The sequence below is a fragment of the Myzus persicae genome, unplaced genomic scaffold, assembly GCF_001856785.1.
Source record: "Myzus persicae strain clone G006 unplaced genomic scaffold, MPER_G0061.0, whole genome shotgun sequence".
Lineage (NCBI taxonomy): Eukaryota > Metazoa > Arthropoda > Insecta > Hemiptera > Aphididae > Myzus > Myzus persicae.
This window is the reverse complement of record NW_019104094.1, coordinates 70,858-86,692: the sequence shown is the minus strand read 5'-3', so window position 1 is coordinate 86,692 and position 15,835 is coordinate 70,858. Positions and strand designations below refer to the sequence as shown.

The following is a 15,835-nucleotide window of genomic DNA, read 5'->3' as shown; positions in this document are numbered from 1 at the left end:
CATTTGATGCAGTACTCACTGGAAGAGTGTTTATAATTTGAAGTATCTTCAATGTTTCTGAAAATGCTGCTGGTAGTTTTTTGAGTGTATCAATAATTAAATTTAAATCTGGTTGAACAATATTTTTTTGTTGAAGCAACGATTTTGCAGAAGTAAATTCAGATGGAATTTTTAATACATTAATTTTAAAATATTTGTAATGATTTAAAAAATTTTGTAAATGTAAACATTCTTCATTGAAATAGTTGTTATTCTTATAATCAAATATCTGGAATATGTTAAATAAATCTTGGTTTTTTTTCAGAAAAACGCAAGTCTATCTGTGTCAGAAACCTGGTAAATAAATATAAAAGATTATAAATCTCTAGTAAATATAAATAATATTATGGAATATCTGAGAGTTTGCAATACAAATCTATCTAAACAATAATTATAAGATTTTCTGAGTGTAGTTTAAATTTTTAAACAAAAGTACATGTATTATAAGAACAATACCTCAGCAAGTAAATTCTAATGTGATTTTAATTTTTAACAATTTATTTATTTAGCTAATAACATATTGATTCTAATTTTTAAATGAATTGTCTATGACACTTTAATAAATATTGATGAGTGAAAGTACTATTATGTAGGTACAATATTATATTTTGAAATATCAAGATAGATTTCTATAGTAGTATTATATTAAATAAATATTTATTTACCTGTCAATAATAGCATAGAAAACTTCGCTTTTTACATTTTGTGTAATATTTGTGTTTTGAGCTTTTCCTAATGTAGAATCGACCAAGTAGTCATCCAAATTTTTATTGAATGTACAATTTCTTTTTAATCTTATTTTTCTTACTTCGTCATCAGCTAATCCATTTTTCTTAGCAAATAATTTTGACTTATTATGAATTTGAAAGAATGTCTCTTCATTACGGAAACTCTGTAGATCTTTTTTAGTTGATTTGACCAAATGCATCAGGTAGAAAAATTGAAGTAGATTGTAATTCACATGACAAGCAGTGAACACACTTAAGAATTTTTTTCATAAAACTCAATATCATAATAAATTGAAAAGTAGAAATTTCCTCGAGTAATCCACATGCTCTAGCTGTTTGATCTCCTTGTAGAGTAAAAATAGTCAAAACTTCTTTAATTTCTGAGTATCTCTGTTTTATTTTTTGTAGTGAGCTATACCAATACGACCATCTGGTTTCTACTAATCTTTCCAAATGTAATACCTTGATTTTTTTATCATTTTGGATTTTAGTGAATAATTCATACCTGGTTTGGCTATTCATTAAATATGTATAAATACCTTGAACAGTATCAAACATGTTTACCACAGACCTTATGTCTTGAATTGAATTTAATAAACATAAGTTAAGACGATGTGCATAACAATGTATATATATAGAGTGTGGAACAATGTCTGCTATTCTCTTTTGTACACCTGTAAAAGATCCACTCATCACTGATGCACCATCGTAGCACTGGGCTACACATCTGCTAATGTCCAACTTATTTTCCGCAACAAAAGTTAAAATAGCTTTACTTAGAGAGTCTGCATCACACCTTTTCATATGATAGCAGCCAAGAGCTTTTTCTTGAATATTATAGTTTTTATCAATAAATCTGATTAAAAAACTCAGTTGCTCTTTTATACTCGCATCATTTGTTTCATTTTTACGTAAATTACGTTAACATGTGAAAACTTCACTCTTCACTGTTCACTGTTCAATCTTAAATCGGTATCATTAATATCAATAAGCTTTCATTTCATTTTCGATCTATTTTAAGAATGTATTTTCCAGTAATCACTAATCCGTCAGTCGTCCGTCGACCGTATACCCCCACCAACAACCACCGGTGTGCGACGTGCGTACAGTGCCGTCAGTCCTTTGTGAACCATAATATACAGCCAGTTCCAATTGGCACCACTATAATATACANCGTAAAAATCATGAAAATGTGCAAAATATTTTGAGTTAGAAATTTATAAAAATGTTTCGTTTAATTACGAATTGCCAGGGGAAATGCTGGCAAATGCATAAACATTTAATTTTTATTATTTTAAAAATTTAAACCAAATTACTGGCTACTTTTGTCTGTATATAAAAAAAATTGTGATGTAAGTTTCCGTATAACTGTTAATTTAACTGAGTTAAAAATAACATTTAGATAACTATTAAATAAAAACTTTTTAAAATTTTTTATATCAACTCAAATTAACTCTAATAACTTAATTTATTAAGTAACGAGTTACTTTTAAGTTTTAATCAAATCATCAAATCAAAGTTGCGTCGTTTGTTTATAAAAAATTTAATAATAAATATAACAAAAATTAAACTATGATAAAAATGACGTCTTCCGTGCGCACGCGACAAGCCTATGCTAAACACTTAGATTATACCATATATGATCTAAGGCTAAATATTATAACCTTATATTGTATTTTAAATATAAATTATAACATTTCTTTGTACTGACCATAGAGTACTCTATGGTACTAACCAATTTTTAATAATAATATTGTGTTTTAAATTCTTGAAATAATATACAATCATCTTATATGAAAATATTTGTTCTTTTAGGGTTTTTAATACTTTTTATAGGTATACCTAAGTTGGCCGATTTTTTTTATTTTACCGGTAGAAATTGTTTACCCAGTCCGGCTCTGCCTTTCACCGAGAGCGCTAGGTGTACTCCTTAGTTCTTTCTTTGGTGAACAGCTGATTTTTGATGATAAACTGTGAGCATCACCTCGGAGACCAATATTTTTCTATGCGGCGTTGAATAATCACTAACTCTGCATACACAAATATAGATAGTAGTTATCTTAATAATACATAACACAATATTCAAGTTCACATCCATAATTTATGATTGTTGACTGTTGACTGTTGTCGTTCTCGTTGTTTAAAATTAACGAATACCTGCGTTGAAAACCGTAAAACTTGAATCGACGATTAGCAGGTATTAAGTACATAATAATATTCATCATTTACTACGAGATTCTTGCATTCCTCTCCACCAATACGGGCTGACGAGAGCGTTTTCGATTTCTTTTGCATCCGCTGCAATAAAATTATATTATGAAACCCTAATCTTCCGTCTGCTGTGTTGAATATAACTACTGTCAAACAAGACGGGCATAGAAATAAAAATGGCTTCGCCGGAATCAAAACGAATAAGGTAACATTTCTTACAATTATGTCCGAGGTTGTGTCTCAGTTATGTTTTTTTTAAACTCAAGGTATTCACCATACAGTTTAATAAAACAAATATTAACTTTTTAAACGCCTAGGTCATGGCACAATATCTTGAATTGTATGTTGATCAAATATAAAAAGTTATACTCAGGAAACCGATTGATTCAACTGAATGAAGTATTTCCTCTTAAAATTAATATCTATCACTGCTATAAAAATCCTAAAGAATGTACTTTTTGTCATTTATAGAATGACATTAATACTTAGTTTTATGCCCATGATATAAACTGTGTTAGGTACTTAAGAAGTTAGGCAGTTGAAATATTTTAGTGATGTTTTTTTTAGAGAATTTTGATGCATCCAAATAAAATTCAAGAGGGTAGTTTTTGAATTATAAAACGTTGTGTACTAGCGATAATATGTTTATAGTAATGGGTTAAGTAGATATGGAGTCTTGGACGATTTGAAAAAGCTAGTAATTACTATTGATCTATCAATATATATAATTTCTAAAAATGGTCCTAGTATAATAAATACCACATCTAGTACTTACAGGCCCGGATACAGAGCAAATATCTGTGGAGGGCCCACATTTTTGTGTTATTGTAAAATTACAATATTGGTCATTGAAATCACTGTCCACCATGAACCGAGATAGTACTATCTTAGTTTGTGCACTCCTGAATAAAACTTATAATAATATATTATATTATCAGACGTACATGTAATTTTAAATCTAGTAATATCAGGATCTGTAGAATTATTAAAACAATTTGGGAAATAATATGTCTGCAGGGGAGCCCCTAGCCCCCCCCCCCCTGGATCCGTCTCTGAGTACTTATTACATAGGTTTATATTTTTATAAATCCATTTTTAAGGATTATTATCCTAAGTATATACATTTTAATAACTCAGATAATACTCATTAGAATATTTAGATTTAGTTTCATCAGGATTTTTAAGAACATCTACCGTTCAATAATTTGCACTAAAAAAGGGGTTCTCACTTAAAAATAGAAATTTGTATCACTACAGGATATTCCTTCAGTAATACAAAATAATATTAGCAATTGGAAAATGTGGTTTTTAGATATACTCTTAAAGCTAGAATTATGTCCCTACTGTTTAAGTTAAAAATCGGTGGTGAGCTTGCTTAATAAATCACCTTGTATGGTTATACCTATATTTATTATCTTGTTATGATAGGTACTAAACTACTAAATAATTATAGAATTTTTGATGTAAAGACAAAATATAAATAATAATTTTATACAACCATTTATTCATTTCACGTTTACCTACCAAGTTTATCTTATAGAAATTGTTAATACCAAGTCTGGGCATGTTACATTTTTTTTTAAACTCCTTAAGTTAAGTTAATATAGACAAATGTAAGTTGTCAATTGTGATAGAATAAGGTGGGGTACATCTTGTCATGTGGCAGCCTGTACTAACACTGTAAACTCCAGCCTCCAGGTACCAGGGGGTAGGGACCTACACATTATACTAACAATCGCTACAGAATGTAGTCCCCCGGTTCCCAGAGCGTATGGAAACCTAATTTTGACAAATTGTTGTATGTTGCTTGTATTAATTTCAAAATATTAATTAATAAGCATGGAGGCGCTGTCAACATAATGCTTAAGCAGTGTACGCTGTCTTCACAATAGAATTTCAACTTGGTTTTCTGGTTATTACGATTTATGGTACAGATATATAGGGTGGCTTATTTAAAAATAAAAACTAACCAGCTCTCCACAGTGTTGGCTTATTCATTTATTTTATTTCCTTTTCAGATAGATAGTAAATACGACGAAATTAGGCTACTACGGCCTTGCATTATTTATACCGACAGGCGACCGTAATTCCATTAATGAATATAAATATAATAATGACTAATAAGTAATAATTAGTGCTCGGAAGTTGTAGGAGCTAAAAAGGTAAAATATGCATGCAAATATACACGAAAAAATTGCAAAATATGCATTAATAATGTTAAATATGCAAAAATATTATTCTGAATTCCAAAAATTAAATACATCAGATGTTGTTTACAAATTAATCATATACATAAAAATTATTTATAACTAAAAAAAAAGTATAACTGGTTGGCATTTTGACATCTCATTGAGCTGAAAATAAAATTAATAATATTTTTTCAGTATTTTTAAAATTACGAAAAAAATACATGTTTTCTAATACCTGTTAAGTTATTGTATTGAACCACCAATATTTTCTTAAGATTTTCTATTTCAAATGAACGACGATTATTCAATAGAAGATTTTTATATCGAGAAAACGATCTTTCAACGTCAGTTGAAGTCATCGGAGCATATTTATAAAATTGACTATGGCGATGTCAATATATACCATCGTTGGTCATTTTGAGTTTTATATTCAATATTAGTTGAAAATTTGAAATATACAGGTTAAGAAACAAAAAAAATCAATTTTTTTAGAAAAATATGAAATATGCATAATATGTTTATAAAATCAATGAAATATATGCACTTTTTAGCTTAAATTGGCAAAATATGCATTTTCAATTTTCAAAGTCGCAATTGTATACTTTAAATTTCTAGCTAGGTCTGCTATAAATTGAGATCATACAGAACAATATGCAATTCCTACAACTTCCGAGCCCTAGTAATAATATTAATGTTACTAATAATGTTAAGTTAATGACTAATGAGTATACAAACTTGTGTGGGAAATTGAAAGTTATTAATAAAAGTAATAATAATTATTATTATTATTATAATTATATAACTATATAGTTATATTTTTCTTTTATTAATAACGCGGTTACTCATAAAACATTTCTGTTTATAATTTAGATTTTTTTTCTATTAATTATCCCGCTGCAACATAGACCATTGGGTGTTATTAGCTATTTTTAAGGGACGCATGTAAATTCCTCCCAAAATGAACTACAGGTAAAATAAGGTACATGTAAATTCCGCCCGAAAAAAATACAGGTAATGAAACATACATGTAAATTCCGCCCGAAAAAATGTATGACTGTTAATAAACAAATTTCTGAATGTGTCTTATTAATCATATTATTACTGACATAACATAGATTAAGCATTATAATTTAGAAGTGGGTATTTAAATAAATATATATTTCACATATTAAGTCAATAATTACAATGTAAATCATGTATAATCGTAAAAATAATAATAATTATAAAAGTAAATATAACAATCATAATATTATAGTAAAATTAAATCATGATCAATAATTAGCACAATATATATAAAAGTATTAAAAATAGTAAAATAGTAAAAATTATAATAATAAATACGAGTCAAAATAAAATCATCAATAATAAGCACATATTTTTATAAGTCGTATATATTATATAGCATATAAAATTGTTAAAATATTAATAATTATAATAGTAAATACGAGTTAAAATATCACTTCAATACTATTTATTTTTTGTTCATGTTCGAACATTTTGTGACTTCCCAATACTATAAGTTATAGCACGCGCCGCGCGCCGCGTCGCGAAAAGTACGGTCGCGTCGTACAGTCACGGAACGCTTAGTTTAAAAATATTTATTTTTCCGGTCGGAACTATTTTTGTACCTGTATATTTTTTCGGGCGGAATTTACATGTACCTTTTTTACTTAGATATTTTTCCGGGTGGAATTTACCATAGACCTTGTTTTTACCTGTTCATTTCGGGCGGAATTTACAATCTCCCATTTTAAGGAGTTACAATAGGGTTGGTATGGTTGTTAGAAACTCGTATGTGTTATTATTATACAATGTTTTTGCCACTAAGAACCTGGGTGAACACCCATCCGAAACTAGTTACAGTGCACGGTTGCGTACTCTCAATCAGTCAATCACGTTGCGTACCTTATTACGGCAACTGCGCCACGCCAAGCCAGATACAATATGTCTAAATAATATTATATTCTGCGAATATGCAACAAAATAAATTAATATCTATTATTATGAATTATTATTTATTAATCAATATATTCAATATTTTGGATTATTATTTATTCATTAATATATTTAATATTTCTGATTATTATAATTTTTTTTTATAAAATTAATTTTTACAAAATTTAAAATATTTTTAATCTGTGGTTTAAGAATATGATTAACTTTACGTGACCATGAAATAAATTAACTTAATATAAGTCTCTGAAAATTTTTTACTTGTTGAGTTAGAAGTTAACTCGTAAAAAACTTAGTTAAAAAACTATTTAACTTTTTAACTTGTTAATGTGCAACCTTGCTTTGAATACTTAAATCAATGGTTAAATCCACAAAATAATTAAATTATTTTTATGTATTTGTTGACCTAATGGTCCACAATTATACTAAATTATAATAACCAAGTTCATTATTAGAATATAATTAATTACCCACATATAGTATCAAATATTATCTAATTCAGTTGTAATGCTATAATGAATATTTATTATTTAATAATAACTAAAAATTAATAAGTAATAATTAATTAATAGCGATTAATGAGTACATATGTGCATGGGATACTGAGTAAATAAAAATATTTTTTTTCTCAGTGATGCGATTACCTCTGTACCTTTCAGGTTAAATAACAAAATATTATGTACATAACTACTCTGTAAAAATGCAATGTAAACTTACAAGGTTAGGTTAGTTTATTTCTTATTAGTTATTATATTTATAAATAATATTTGATATTTCTTATTATTATTATTTTTTTTTACAATATAGAATACATTTTAAATTAGTGGTTTGAAGAAAACAATTAACTTAACTTGACAATAATATCAGTTAACTCATAAAATATTTCATACCATAGGAAAAAAATGTAACTTGGTTAAAAGTAACTTACATTAAACTTTTTAACTCATTAATACCTAACCTTTGTCAATCAGAAACTTGATTATTTTGATTTTTACCTACTTATAATATAATTATGATGTCTCTAGACTCTCTTCTCAAGATGTAGAAAATATAGCAAATGACAATGAAGTACAAACTAATATAGTTCTTAAAATACCAAATGGTTTATGTTACAAGAAATTTGATGAAATGCGAAGGTAATTTCTTAAAGTTTATTATAAAATATATTCATAGGTGTTGTTTTGATTTTACTAATTCTATTCTTCGTTGTAGTAATAAACAATTATGTGATATAAAAATTATTGCCAAAAATGGTGCAGAAATATGGGCTCATAAAGTTGTTCTGGCAGCCAATAGTGAATATTTTAATATTATGTTTAATAGTAAATTTAAAGAGTCTAAAGAATTAGAAATCCAGATTCAAGAATTAGATCCAAATGTATTGAGTTTGTTAATAGACTTTATTTATTCATCGGAGTTAGTTGTAAATGAACAAAATGTCCAAGTAAATTAATATTTAACTTAAAATTTATAAATATAATCTAATACATTTTTATTTTTAAATTTCTTGTAGGAAATTTTAAATGGAATCTGTTTGTTGCAATTGGATGAATCAATCTGCTGTGAATGCATTGATTACATTAAATCAAGAATTGATCCTGCAAATTGTTTAGGTATGAAAGAAATGGCTGAATGTCTTGGATTAAGTGATTTTTATACATTCTGTTTGAATTACACTTTAGTTAACTTTAAGTAAGTATACTACATTTTCATGTTTTTTTATCAAGTCTAAATTTATTTCTTTATCAACTCTCAAAAAATAATTAAATAATTAAAAACTGGAGTAAACAAAATGTTAATTTAAGTATCAGTAGAATGTTTCAAAGTCCTAAAATGAATAATGATTGAATTACAGTAAAAATTTAAAACCATTTTTGATGAGAAATATTTATGTTTGTAACATACATTACAAGTTTCAAATGCCCACTAACAATATGGTTTTAATTACAACAAAAACTGAAATTGTTATTCTTTGTTTAAATATTTTTTTTTCCTGATGTTTTTGTGAACTATTGGGAATTTTCTATTTCAACCTCTAAAATTTACCAACTATAGATTCCTACCAGAAAAAATAATGAAGCTGGAAAACAAAGTATTATTTTGACTGCTTATCTTGTATACATACAAAAAACACAATATAATTTTTTTCGTTGTAGTGAAAAGTGACAATTTTTTCGCTGTTTATTTTTTACTTTGGACCTTCTAATTTCGACCCAATTACCTCCATATTGATTTGTATTTTATTTAGTTTTAACTTTAATTTTTAATTGACAAATACTGTCTCATTTTTAAAAATGTTAAAAAATATTTTATTATGAATTTATAGCATTAATCTTTAAACTTTATATTATACAATCATTTTACAGACAAGTATACAAAAATGAAGAATTTTTGCTGATTACTTTTGATAAAATATTACAATTGATTAAAAGTGAAGATCTGTGTGTAAATGATGAAAAGGCAAGTATATTATGCAGTGGCGTATCCATAATTTTTTTTTTGTTTTTTTTTGGTAAGGGGGGGGGGGAGTTAAAAAAATTTAACAAATTAAATTGTTTTAAATTGTGTGTTTTTATTATATCAATAATCATACATTAAACATTTTTTTACTATTTTATAACCCGAATTATAAAAAAATGAAATATTTACATATTCTCTTTTTTGAAAACTATAAATGTATATTTAATTTTCGTTTTGATTTTTTAGCAAGTCCATCTATAAAATCATTAATATCCACATTAATATCGCAATGGATGTTTAGTAAGGCTTAACCATTTAAACGTATTGGTCCAAAAGAATTTCTGAAATAAGTTTTCAAACAACAGAGGTTAGAAAATAATCGTACTCCCCTGGCAGTAGACACTGGAAGTGTTATGAATAATTGAAGAAGTTTAGATATAATTGGATGAAGTCTGGACAGATTTGGAAGTATACTTCAATAGCATTTTGTTCTTGAATTCAGAAGATGTTAAAGTTGAATATTTAGTGGACCACAATTCTAATTCTTATTTAATATATGATCTTTTCAATTTGAATCGAAACATTCATCAATTATTTCTTTATATGTTTCTACTAATTGATTTAAATTACCTTTAATCTCTTCAGATATTTTCATTTCTATCTTAGGTAAAAAACATCAAAATTATTCAAAACAATCCTGTGAGGGATAAATCGTACAATTGGTCTAGAAAATAATCTATAAAAGGTATGAATACTGGGACTCAAAAAAATATTTTGGGTTATCTGATTTACCTTGACGTAACTAACAGTAATATCAAATTTTTCACATAATGTTATCACAGATAAAAACAATTATTGAAATTCTACATCACAACTTTCTCTAATATCCTGAATATTATTTTGAGCATCAGATGTAGCTTCTAGTATAGATTTTAAATCAAGTTTTTTTGTTTTGAAATATTGGTGAAGAGGGAAACATATGGAAAGAATTTTCACTAAAATAGATAAAGCTGTTTGAAACTTTAACTGTTTTATTGCAGTAAGAAAAAGACTTGCAGAACTAGAAGTGTTAGAATCTGTGAAAAAGGTAATTTTATCCAGTGCATTTTATATGGCTTGTTGAAGTTCTTCAAATAATATGGCTGCATCATGGCAATCGACCTATCAAGTTGCACATAGACTTTTTAGTTTAAAACGATTATTTTGTGGAAATACTTATTCTATTGACAATTGCAAGATACTTAGCTTTTTTGTATAACCAAAAAACTTACACTTTGTATAGTACCCATACAATTTCTTACCTCTGGTACTTTACAGCTAAAAGTTATAGCCACATTTATATTTCATATAATACAATAGATTATCTGTATTCTGTATCATACTATCATGTAATTCGGTTTAGGGGGGGGGGGAGCAATGTTATGCTTATTACTAGTCAATTAGGATACTAAACAATATTTTGAAAGTTATAGGAATCTAAAAATTATAATATTTTAATTATGGTGATTGCTGGGTTTCGCTTGCTGTTGTAGGTCGATCATTAATAAAATAAAACAATGAAAAAATAGTTACAACTCCCCTCCCCCACTGGATACACCACTGATATTATGTCAATATTGTATAATTTTTTTTCTTTGTTTTACTTTTTTAAATATATTGTGTGATTGTAGTGAACATATATCCAATTTTATATTATAGATAACTATGAATAATGTTCAAATTATTAATAGGTGTATAAATCTGTAATGAAATGGATCAAGTATGACAGAGAAAGTCGTTGTAAACATTTACCAGATTTAATGAAATATGTACGGTTACCAATTGTTTCCTCGACATTTTTTGAGTGTACTGTTGATAAAGAACCACTTTTGAAATTTAATAACAATTGTAACTATATAATATTTGTATGTTTGATTTCTCTATTTCTTAAAATATGAATGTTGGTAGGTAGAACATATTTAAATGAAGCTTATGCTGTTCATTCTGTCCTTGGTACTGAGTTTGAAGCACCAAATTCTATCCGTACTCAATATCGCTCAAATTATTCAGAAGTAAAATTTTAGTTTGTATTATTATTTTTTAGATAATTATTTACTACATATTGTAAATTGTATATACTACTTGTATATACACGTATAATACGGTAGAGTATTATACAATAGTACCTAATATTTGTATATTTTAATATTTTATAAATTAATAAGATAATGTACCGTAGTCTTAAGAAATAACAATAGATTAATTTTACTTGTTACAGTATGTTTTGCTTATGAGCAAACGTGGAAAACCCCATCTTCCTCTTTTGTATAACATAGTCACAAATCAGTGGAGAACTTTACCAACAATTATACCACTAGATTCATTAGGTTTAACTATTTTGCTTGATGATGGTCGCTTCTTTAATCTTGGTGGTGTTGATTGTGATTTAATTCAAGATTTTAATAATTATGAAAATTATCATTATGATATGCTATTCCTTAAATCTGGTTATATTTCTGATGCAAACTCAAGAAGATGGAAACCAATTCAACAAATGCATAAAAGCCGATCTAAATTAAAAATTGCTCAGATTGATAGTCGTATTTATGTGGTACAATAAATTACAAATTGATAATTATTACCATTCATAATTATCTACTTATTTATTTGGTTAATATTATTTGCAGGTAGATTCTTATCACAGTGAATACTATAATATTGAATGTAATAAATGGTTTAAAATATCTTCTTTAAATATATTTCGAACTAATTATAGAGTTGTCGCTCTCAATGGATTTTTATATGCTGTAAGTCTATGATTATTATATATATTGTATGTGTGTAAGCGTGTCACATTAATTTAAGTAACTTGCATATTTTGTGAAACAAAACTCAATAGTTTACACAATGCCAATAATCATTCATGAATAGAAATGTATAATCTAACAATACATAATTTATTTTATAATCTGTAAATACACTTAATGAAACAACAATCTATCCAAATTATATAAAAAGTAATTCCACTTGAGACTCTGTATTTATACAAAAATAGATTAAATTATATATGTTTATTCTTAAATTTTTCATCATCTTGCATTAAATTTAAATTTGTACATTTTTAGGTTGGAGGACATGTTAAAAATTACGAAGTTAAGTTTGTAGAACAGTATGACCCAAAAATTAATATTTGGAAAAGTGTAGCACCAATGTTACATGGTAGAAGTGCCCCAACACTTTGTGCACTGAATGGTTGTATGTATGCTATAGGAGGAAAACAATTTTTTGGTCATTATTTGACTCTAGTGGAAAAATACGATCCTTCAACTGACTCTTGGGTTGAAGTGGCCAAGTTAAACTATAACAGGTCCAATGCAGGTTAGTAGATATATTGTTGAAATCAACTTAAGTTTAAAGCTGTTATAGCTGTGTAAACTATGCAATAGGTGCTGTGGCTGTGAATGGACTAATTTATGTGTTTGGAGGTATTCGTAGCAATTTCACAATCGAAGTTTATTGTCCGTACAAAAACACATGGACAGTGTTGTCGTCAAAACTACCAAAATCTCTCGATATAAATGGTTCCTGCATTGCATTCAACGTCAAACGAAACGTTGAAAGTGAAATATTTAAGTTAGCTGATTTGTAAATAAATCGATTAATATTAAACTATTATTTTTAAGTTTTACTATTAAATTTTACCATTGATTGTAAAAACACTGATTAAGTGCTTTCAATTATATGATTTGTTGTTGTCACAAATAAAAAATTATTATATTTTATTTGTAAATACCTGTAGGTCCCTTCAGAGCCATAAAAACCAAGAGGTTATTAAAATAAATAATGAAAAATTATAACCAGATTAATTGATTCAAAATAGGTACACATATTAACAGGTTTATACTAGTAATTAATTATTGAGTTAAAAAGCGGGTTGCATGGTTTACAATGTTCATAAGCTGGATTGGGGAATTGTCAAAGCAGTTTGCCGGAAAATTTGGAGTACCTATGGTATAACAGGGCGGAGTAGGGCGTTATTCTAATGAAATTTTATTTAGATGTTCAATCAAATAATATTTTATTCGTAGGGTTTTTTCACAACAATTGGAGTCGGTTTTACGAATGAGAGGTTGGAAACAAATCTCAATTGAACATTTTGAATGCAAAGAACCACAAGACTATAGGGTTTGAGCCGTTTGAGGAAATCTTAAGCAGGGATGTAGTCATGTAATAACAAGGGATATCTAATCTATACGGAATTGTCTTTGAATTTAGGAGAAAAGCAAGATCTCTCAGATCTTTTATTTATCCAAGGAAAGGACGTACAAATACTTAACAAGTGTGCAATATAGTCTTGGAGATGCTAAAAGTTTGAATTCGCGAGATGTGCGAAGTATGAAGCATAATCGTATAAATGCCTTACATTGTAAGGCTTACAACATGTCACCTCAATGTGAGTTTGGGCTTGAGAGTAAATCCAAGATCACGTTTAAAGTCTTCGGATTTCGTAATGGCAGTGCTATTAATTTGGTAGGTGGAAATTAGGCGAAATTCAATGTACCTAATCATGTAGAGCATTTACATATTTTCAGAAGAGCCCAAAACAATTTTCTGAAAATGTACAACATAATTTCAAAATGAAATAAATTATTTATTTAAATGAGTGCACAATTATATTTAGCATAGGTAATAACAATATATGGATGTATAACTTAAAAGAGAAAATTATCATAGGTAGGTACCTAATTTATATTAATATATTATTTTATTTTTAAAATTATTTATTTTAGTATCTAGTTACTAGTTAGATAGCCGATAGGTATGCATATTATATTTTTATAATTACTGGTTATATGTAATAAAAAAGTTGTTTTATTTGTAATGCAAAAATGTAGAAAATGCAAAAATAATTAATATCCAAATAATGTACAAACAAGCTTCAGCTTATCTAAATAAACCAAACGATGTCAAAGTTAAATGAATAAGTCATTAGGTGTTAACTGACCTTACGTGTAGATCTAATCCAATGTGATAATATGAATATCTATTATTCTGATCTCCGTATCTCACGTGTAGTTCTTGAGTTTCACCATAATACTTACTTCATTACGAAAACCAAATACATTTTTTTGACAAGATTGCCTTTATAGTTGATCCTCAGACTTCAGAAATGATAATTTAAGTATCCTGCCATCCTAGCACCCGCACGGTACCTACCTTAATCGGCTTAATCTCGTCTACATTTTTATATGTTAATCAAGAGCATAGTTTGTAATAAATGTATTTATAATTTATATTGTAAGTCAATAGTTAACATTTCACATCAATGAATTGTCTTCGTTCTCTCTACTTTACATTAGTACGATCAATTCTTGAATATGGTGTCGTGGCATAGCACCCATACCTTGCAAATCACCAGCATAAGCCAGATCAGGTGCAAAATCGCCTCCTAACTTACTTAACAATCGTGAATAAATATAAAGCTGACTTGTCTCCTCCCGACTACGTCCAACTACTTAATATTTTTAACATTTCATCTCTCCCTTCTCGCCGCGCCGATATAGATGAACACTTTTTGACTTCCCTTCTAAATGGTTCCTTAGACGCTCCCAATTTCATTTCTGAAATTCGATTCAAAGTACCTACCTTTTTCTTCTTTTTTTAATAATTCGATAATAATTACTATACATACTATAATTAAAGCTGTAGTCATATTATAATATATTTTTATTTTCTAATATATATCTGTGGTTAGAACTTAATATGATCAATCATTTATTTATTATATTAAGATTTATACACTAATATTGACACTAATATAGACAATTTTAAATTAAAAATACCTACATAGTTAATTTAATCGGCTTGACGCTCCACGCTCGAATATATGTGCAACTAGTCAGTGTGCCGTGCGTAGTATGTATGTGCATGACATATGTGTGTGTGTGTGTGTGTGTGTGTGAAGGAGAGTTGCTAGAGTGTACCTAATGACTAAAACCCACTTTATTATTTCTTAGTTTAATTCTAGTGCCTTCTTTCTATCTCTAGACCTAGCCTAATCAAGTTCCACATATATATTATGTTATGGTCAACTTGTATTAATAATTATTTTTATTTTTCAGAGGGGGTTTGAACTCTAGACTCTCCCCTAGACACTCCCTAGACGCCCTTGCAATATACTATGAACAAAAATAACAATAAGATTATTGAATATTAAATAAAATAATTAATTATTATAAGAGCCGTCAATGAAGATAATATTCTGGGTTAATTATT

The 15,835-nt window shown here is 27.6% G+C and overlaps 2 protein-coding genes across 3 annotated transcripts; one reads left to right on the top strand and one right to left on the bottom strand.

The window, feature by feature from the left end:
• Positions 1 to 278: 278 nt before the first annotated feature.
• On the bottom strand, positions 279 to 1,571 carry LOC111038667 (zinc finger MYM-type protein 1-like). The gene is made up of 3 exons (XM_022321865.1): positions 1,001 to 1,571; positions 705 to 939; positions 279 to 333 (listed from the first exon to the last, which is right to left on the bottom strand). The coding sequence occupies exons 1-3, from the start codon at positions 1,569 to 1,571 to the stop codon at positions 279 to 281; spliced, it is 861 nt and encodes a 286-aa protein (XP_022177557.1).
• A 1,221-nt stretch (positions 1,572 to 2,792) lies between these two features.
• Positions 2,793 to 13,341, top strand: LOC111038671 (kelch-like protein 17). 2 transcript variants are annotated; one of them, XM_022321872.1, is made up of 11 exons: positions 2,793 to 3,183; positions 8,146 to 8,256; positions 8,333 to 8,564; positions 8,634 to 8,812; positions 9,487 to 9,580; positions 11,311 to 11,467; positions 11,528 to 11,631; positions 11,838 to 12,170; positions 12,247 to 12,366; positions 12,685 to 12,937; positions 13,006 to 13,341. In XM_022321872.1, exons 1-11 carry the CDS (start codon positions 3,155 to 3,157, stop codon positions 13,206 to 13,208), a joined length of 1,815 nt encoding a protein of 604 aa, XP_022177564.1. In that variant the 5' UTR covers positions 2,793 to 3,154; the 3' UTR covers positions 13,209 to 13,341. The 2 variants fall into 2 exon arrangements, with proteins under 2 accessions (XP_022177564.1, XP_022177565.1); XM_022321873.1 differs by having other exon boundaries at positions 12,986 to 13,099.
• The last annotated feature ends 2,494 nt before the right edge of the window (positions 13,342 to 15,835 follow it).

What these genes read in the sequence shown, in the direction of transcription:
- LOC111038671 (XM_022321872.1), top strand. Translation starts at nt 3,155, where the DNA reads ATGGCTTCGCCGGAATCAAAACGAATAAG. An exon ending in TGTGTGTAAATGATGAAAAG is followed by an intron (nt 9,581 to 11,310) that starts GCAAGTATATTA and finishes AATTATTAATAG; the next exon opens with GTGTATAAATCTGTAATGAA. An exon ending in ATCGCTCAAATTATTCAGAA is followed by an intron (nt 11,632 to 11,837) that starts GTAAAATTTTAG and finishes TACTTGTTACAG; the next exon opens with TATGTTTTGCTTATGAGCAA.
- LOC111038667 (XM_022321865.1), bottom strand. Translation starts at nt 1,571, where the DNA reads ATGAAAAGGTGTGATGCAGACTCTCTAAGTAAAGCTATTTTAACTTTT. An exon ending in GTGTGTTCACTGCTTGTCAT is followed by an intron (nt 940 to 1,000) that starts GTGAATTACAAT and finishes CAACTAAAAAAG; the next exon opens with ATCTACAGAGTTTCCGTAAT. An exon ending in TTCTATGCTATTATTGACAG is followed by an intron (nt 334 to 704) that starts GTAAATAAATAT and finishes TTTATTTACCAG; the next exon opens with GTTTCTGACACAGATAGACT.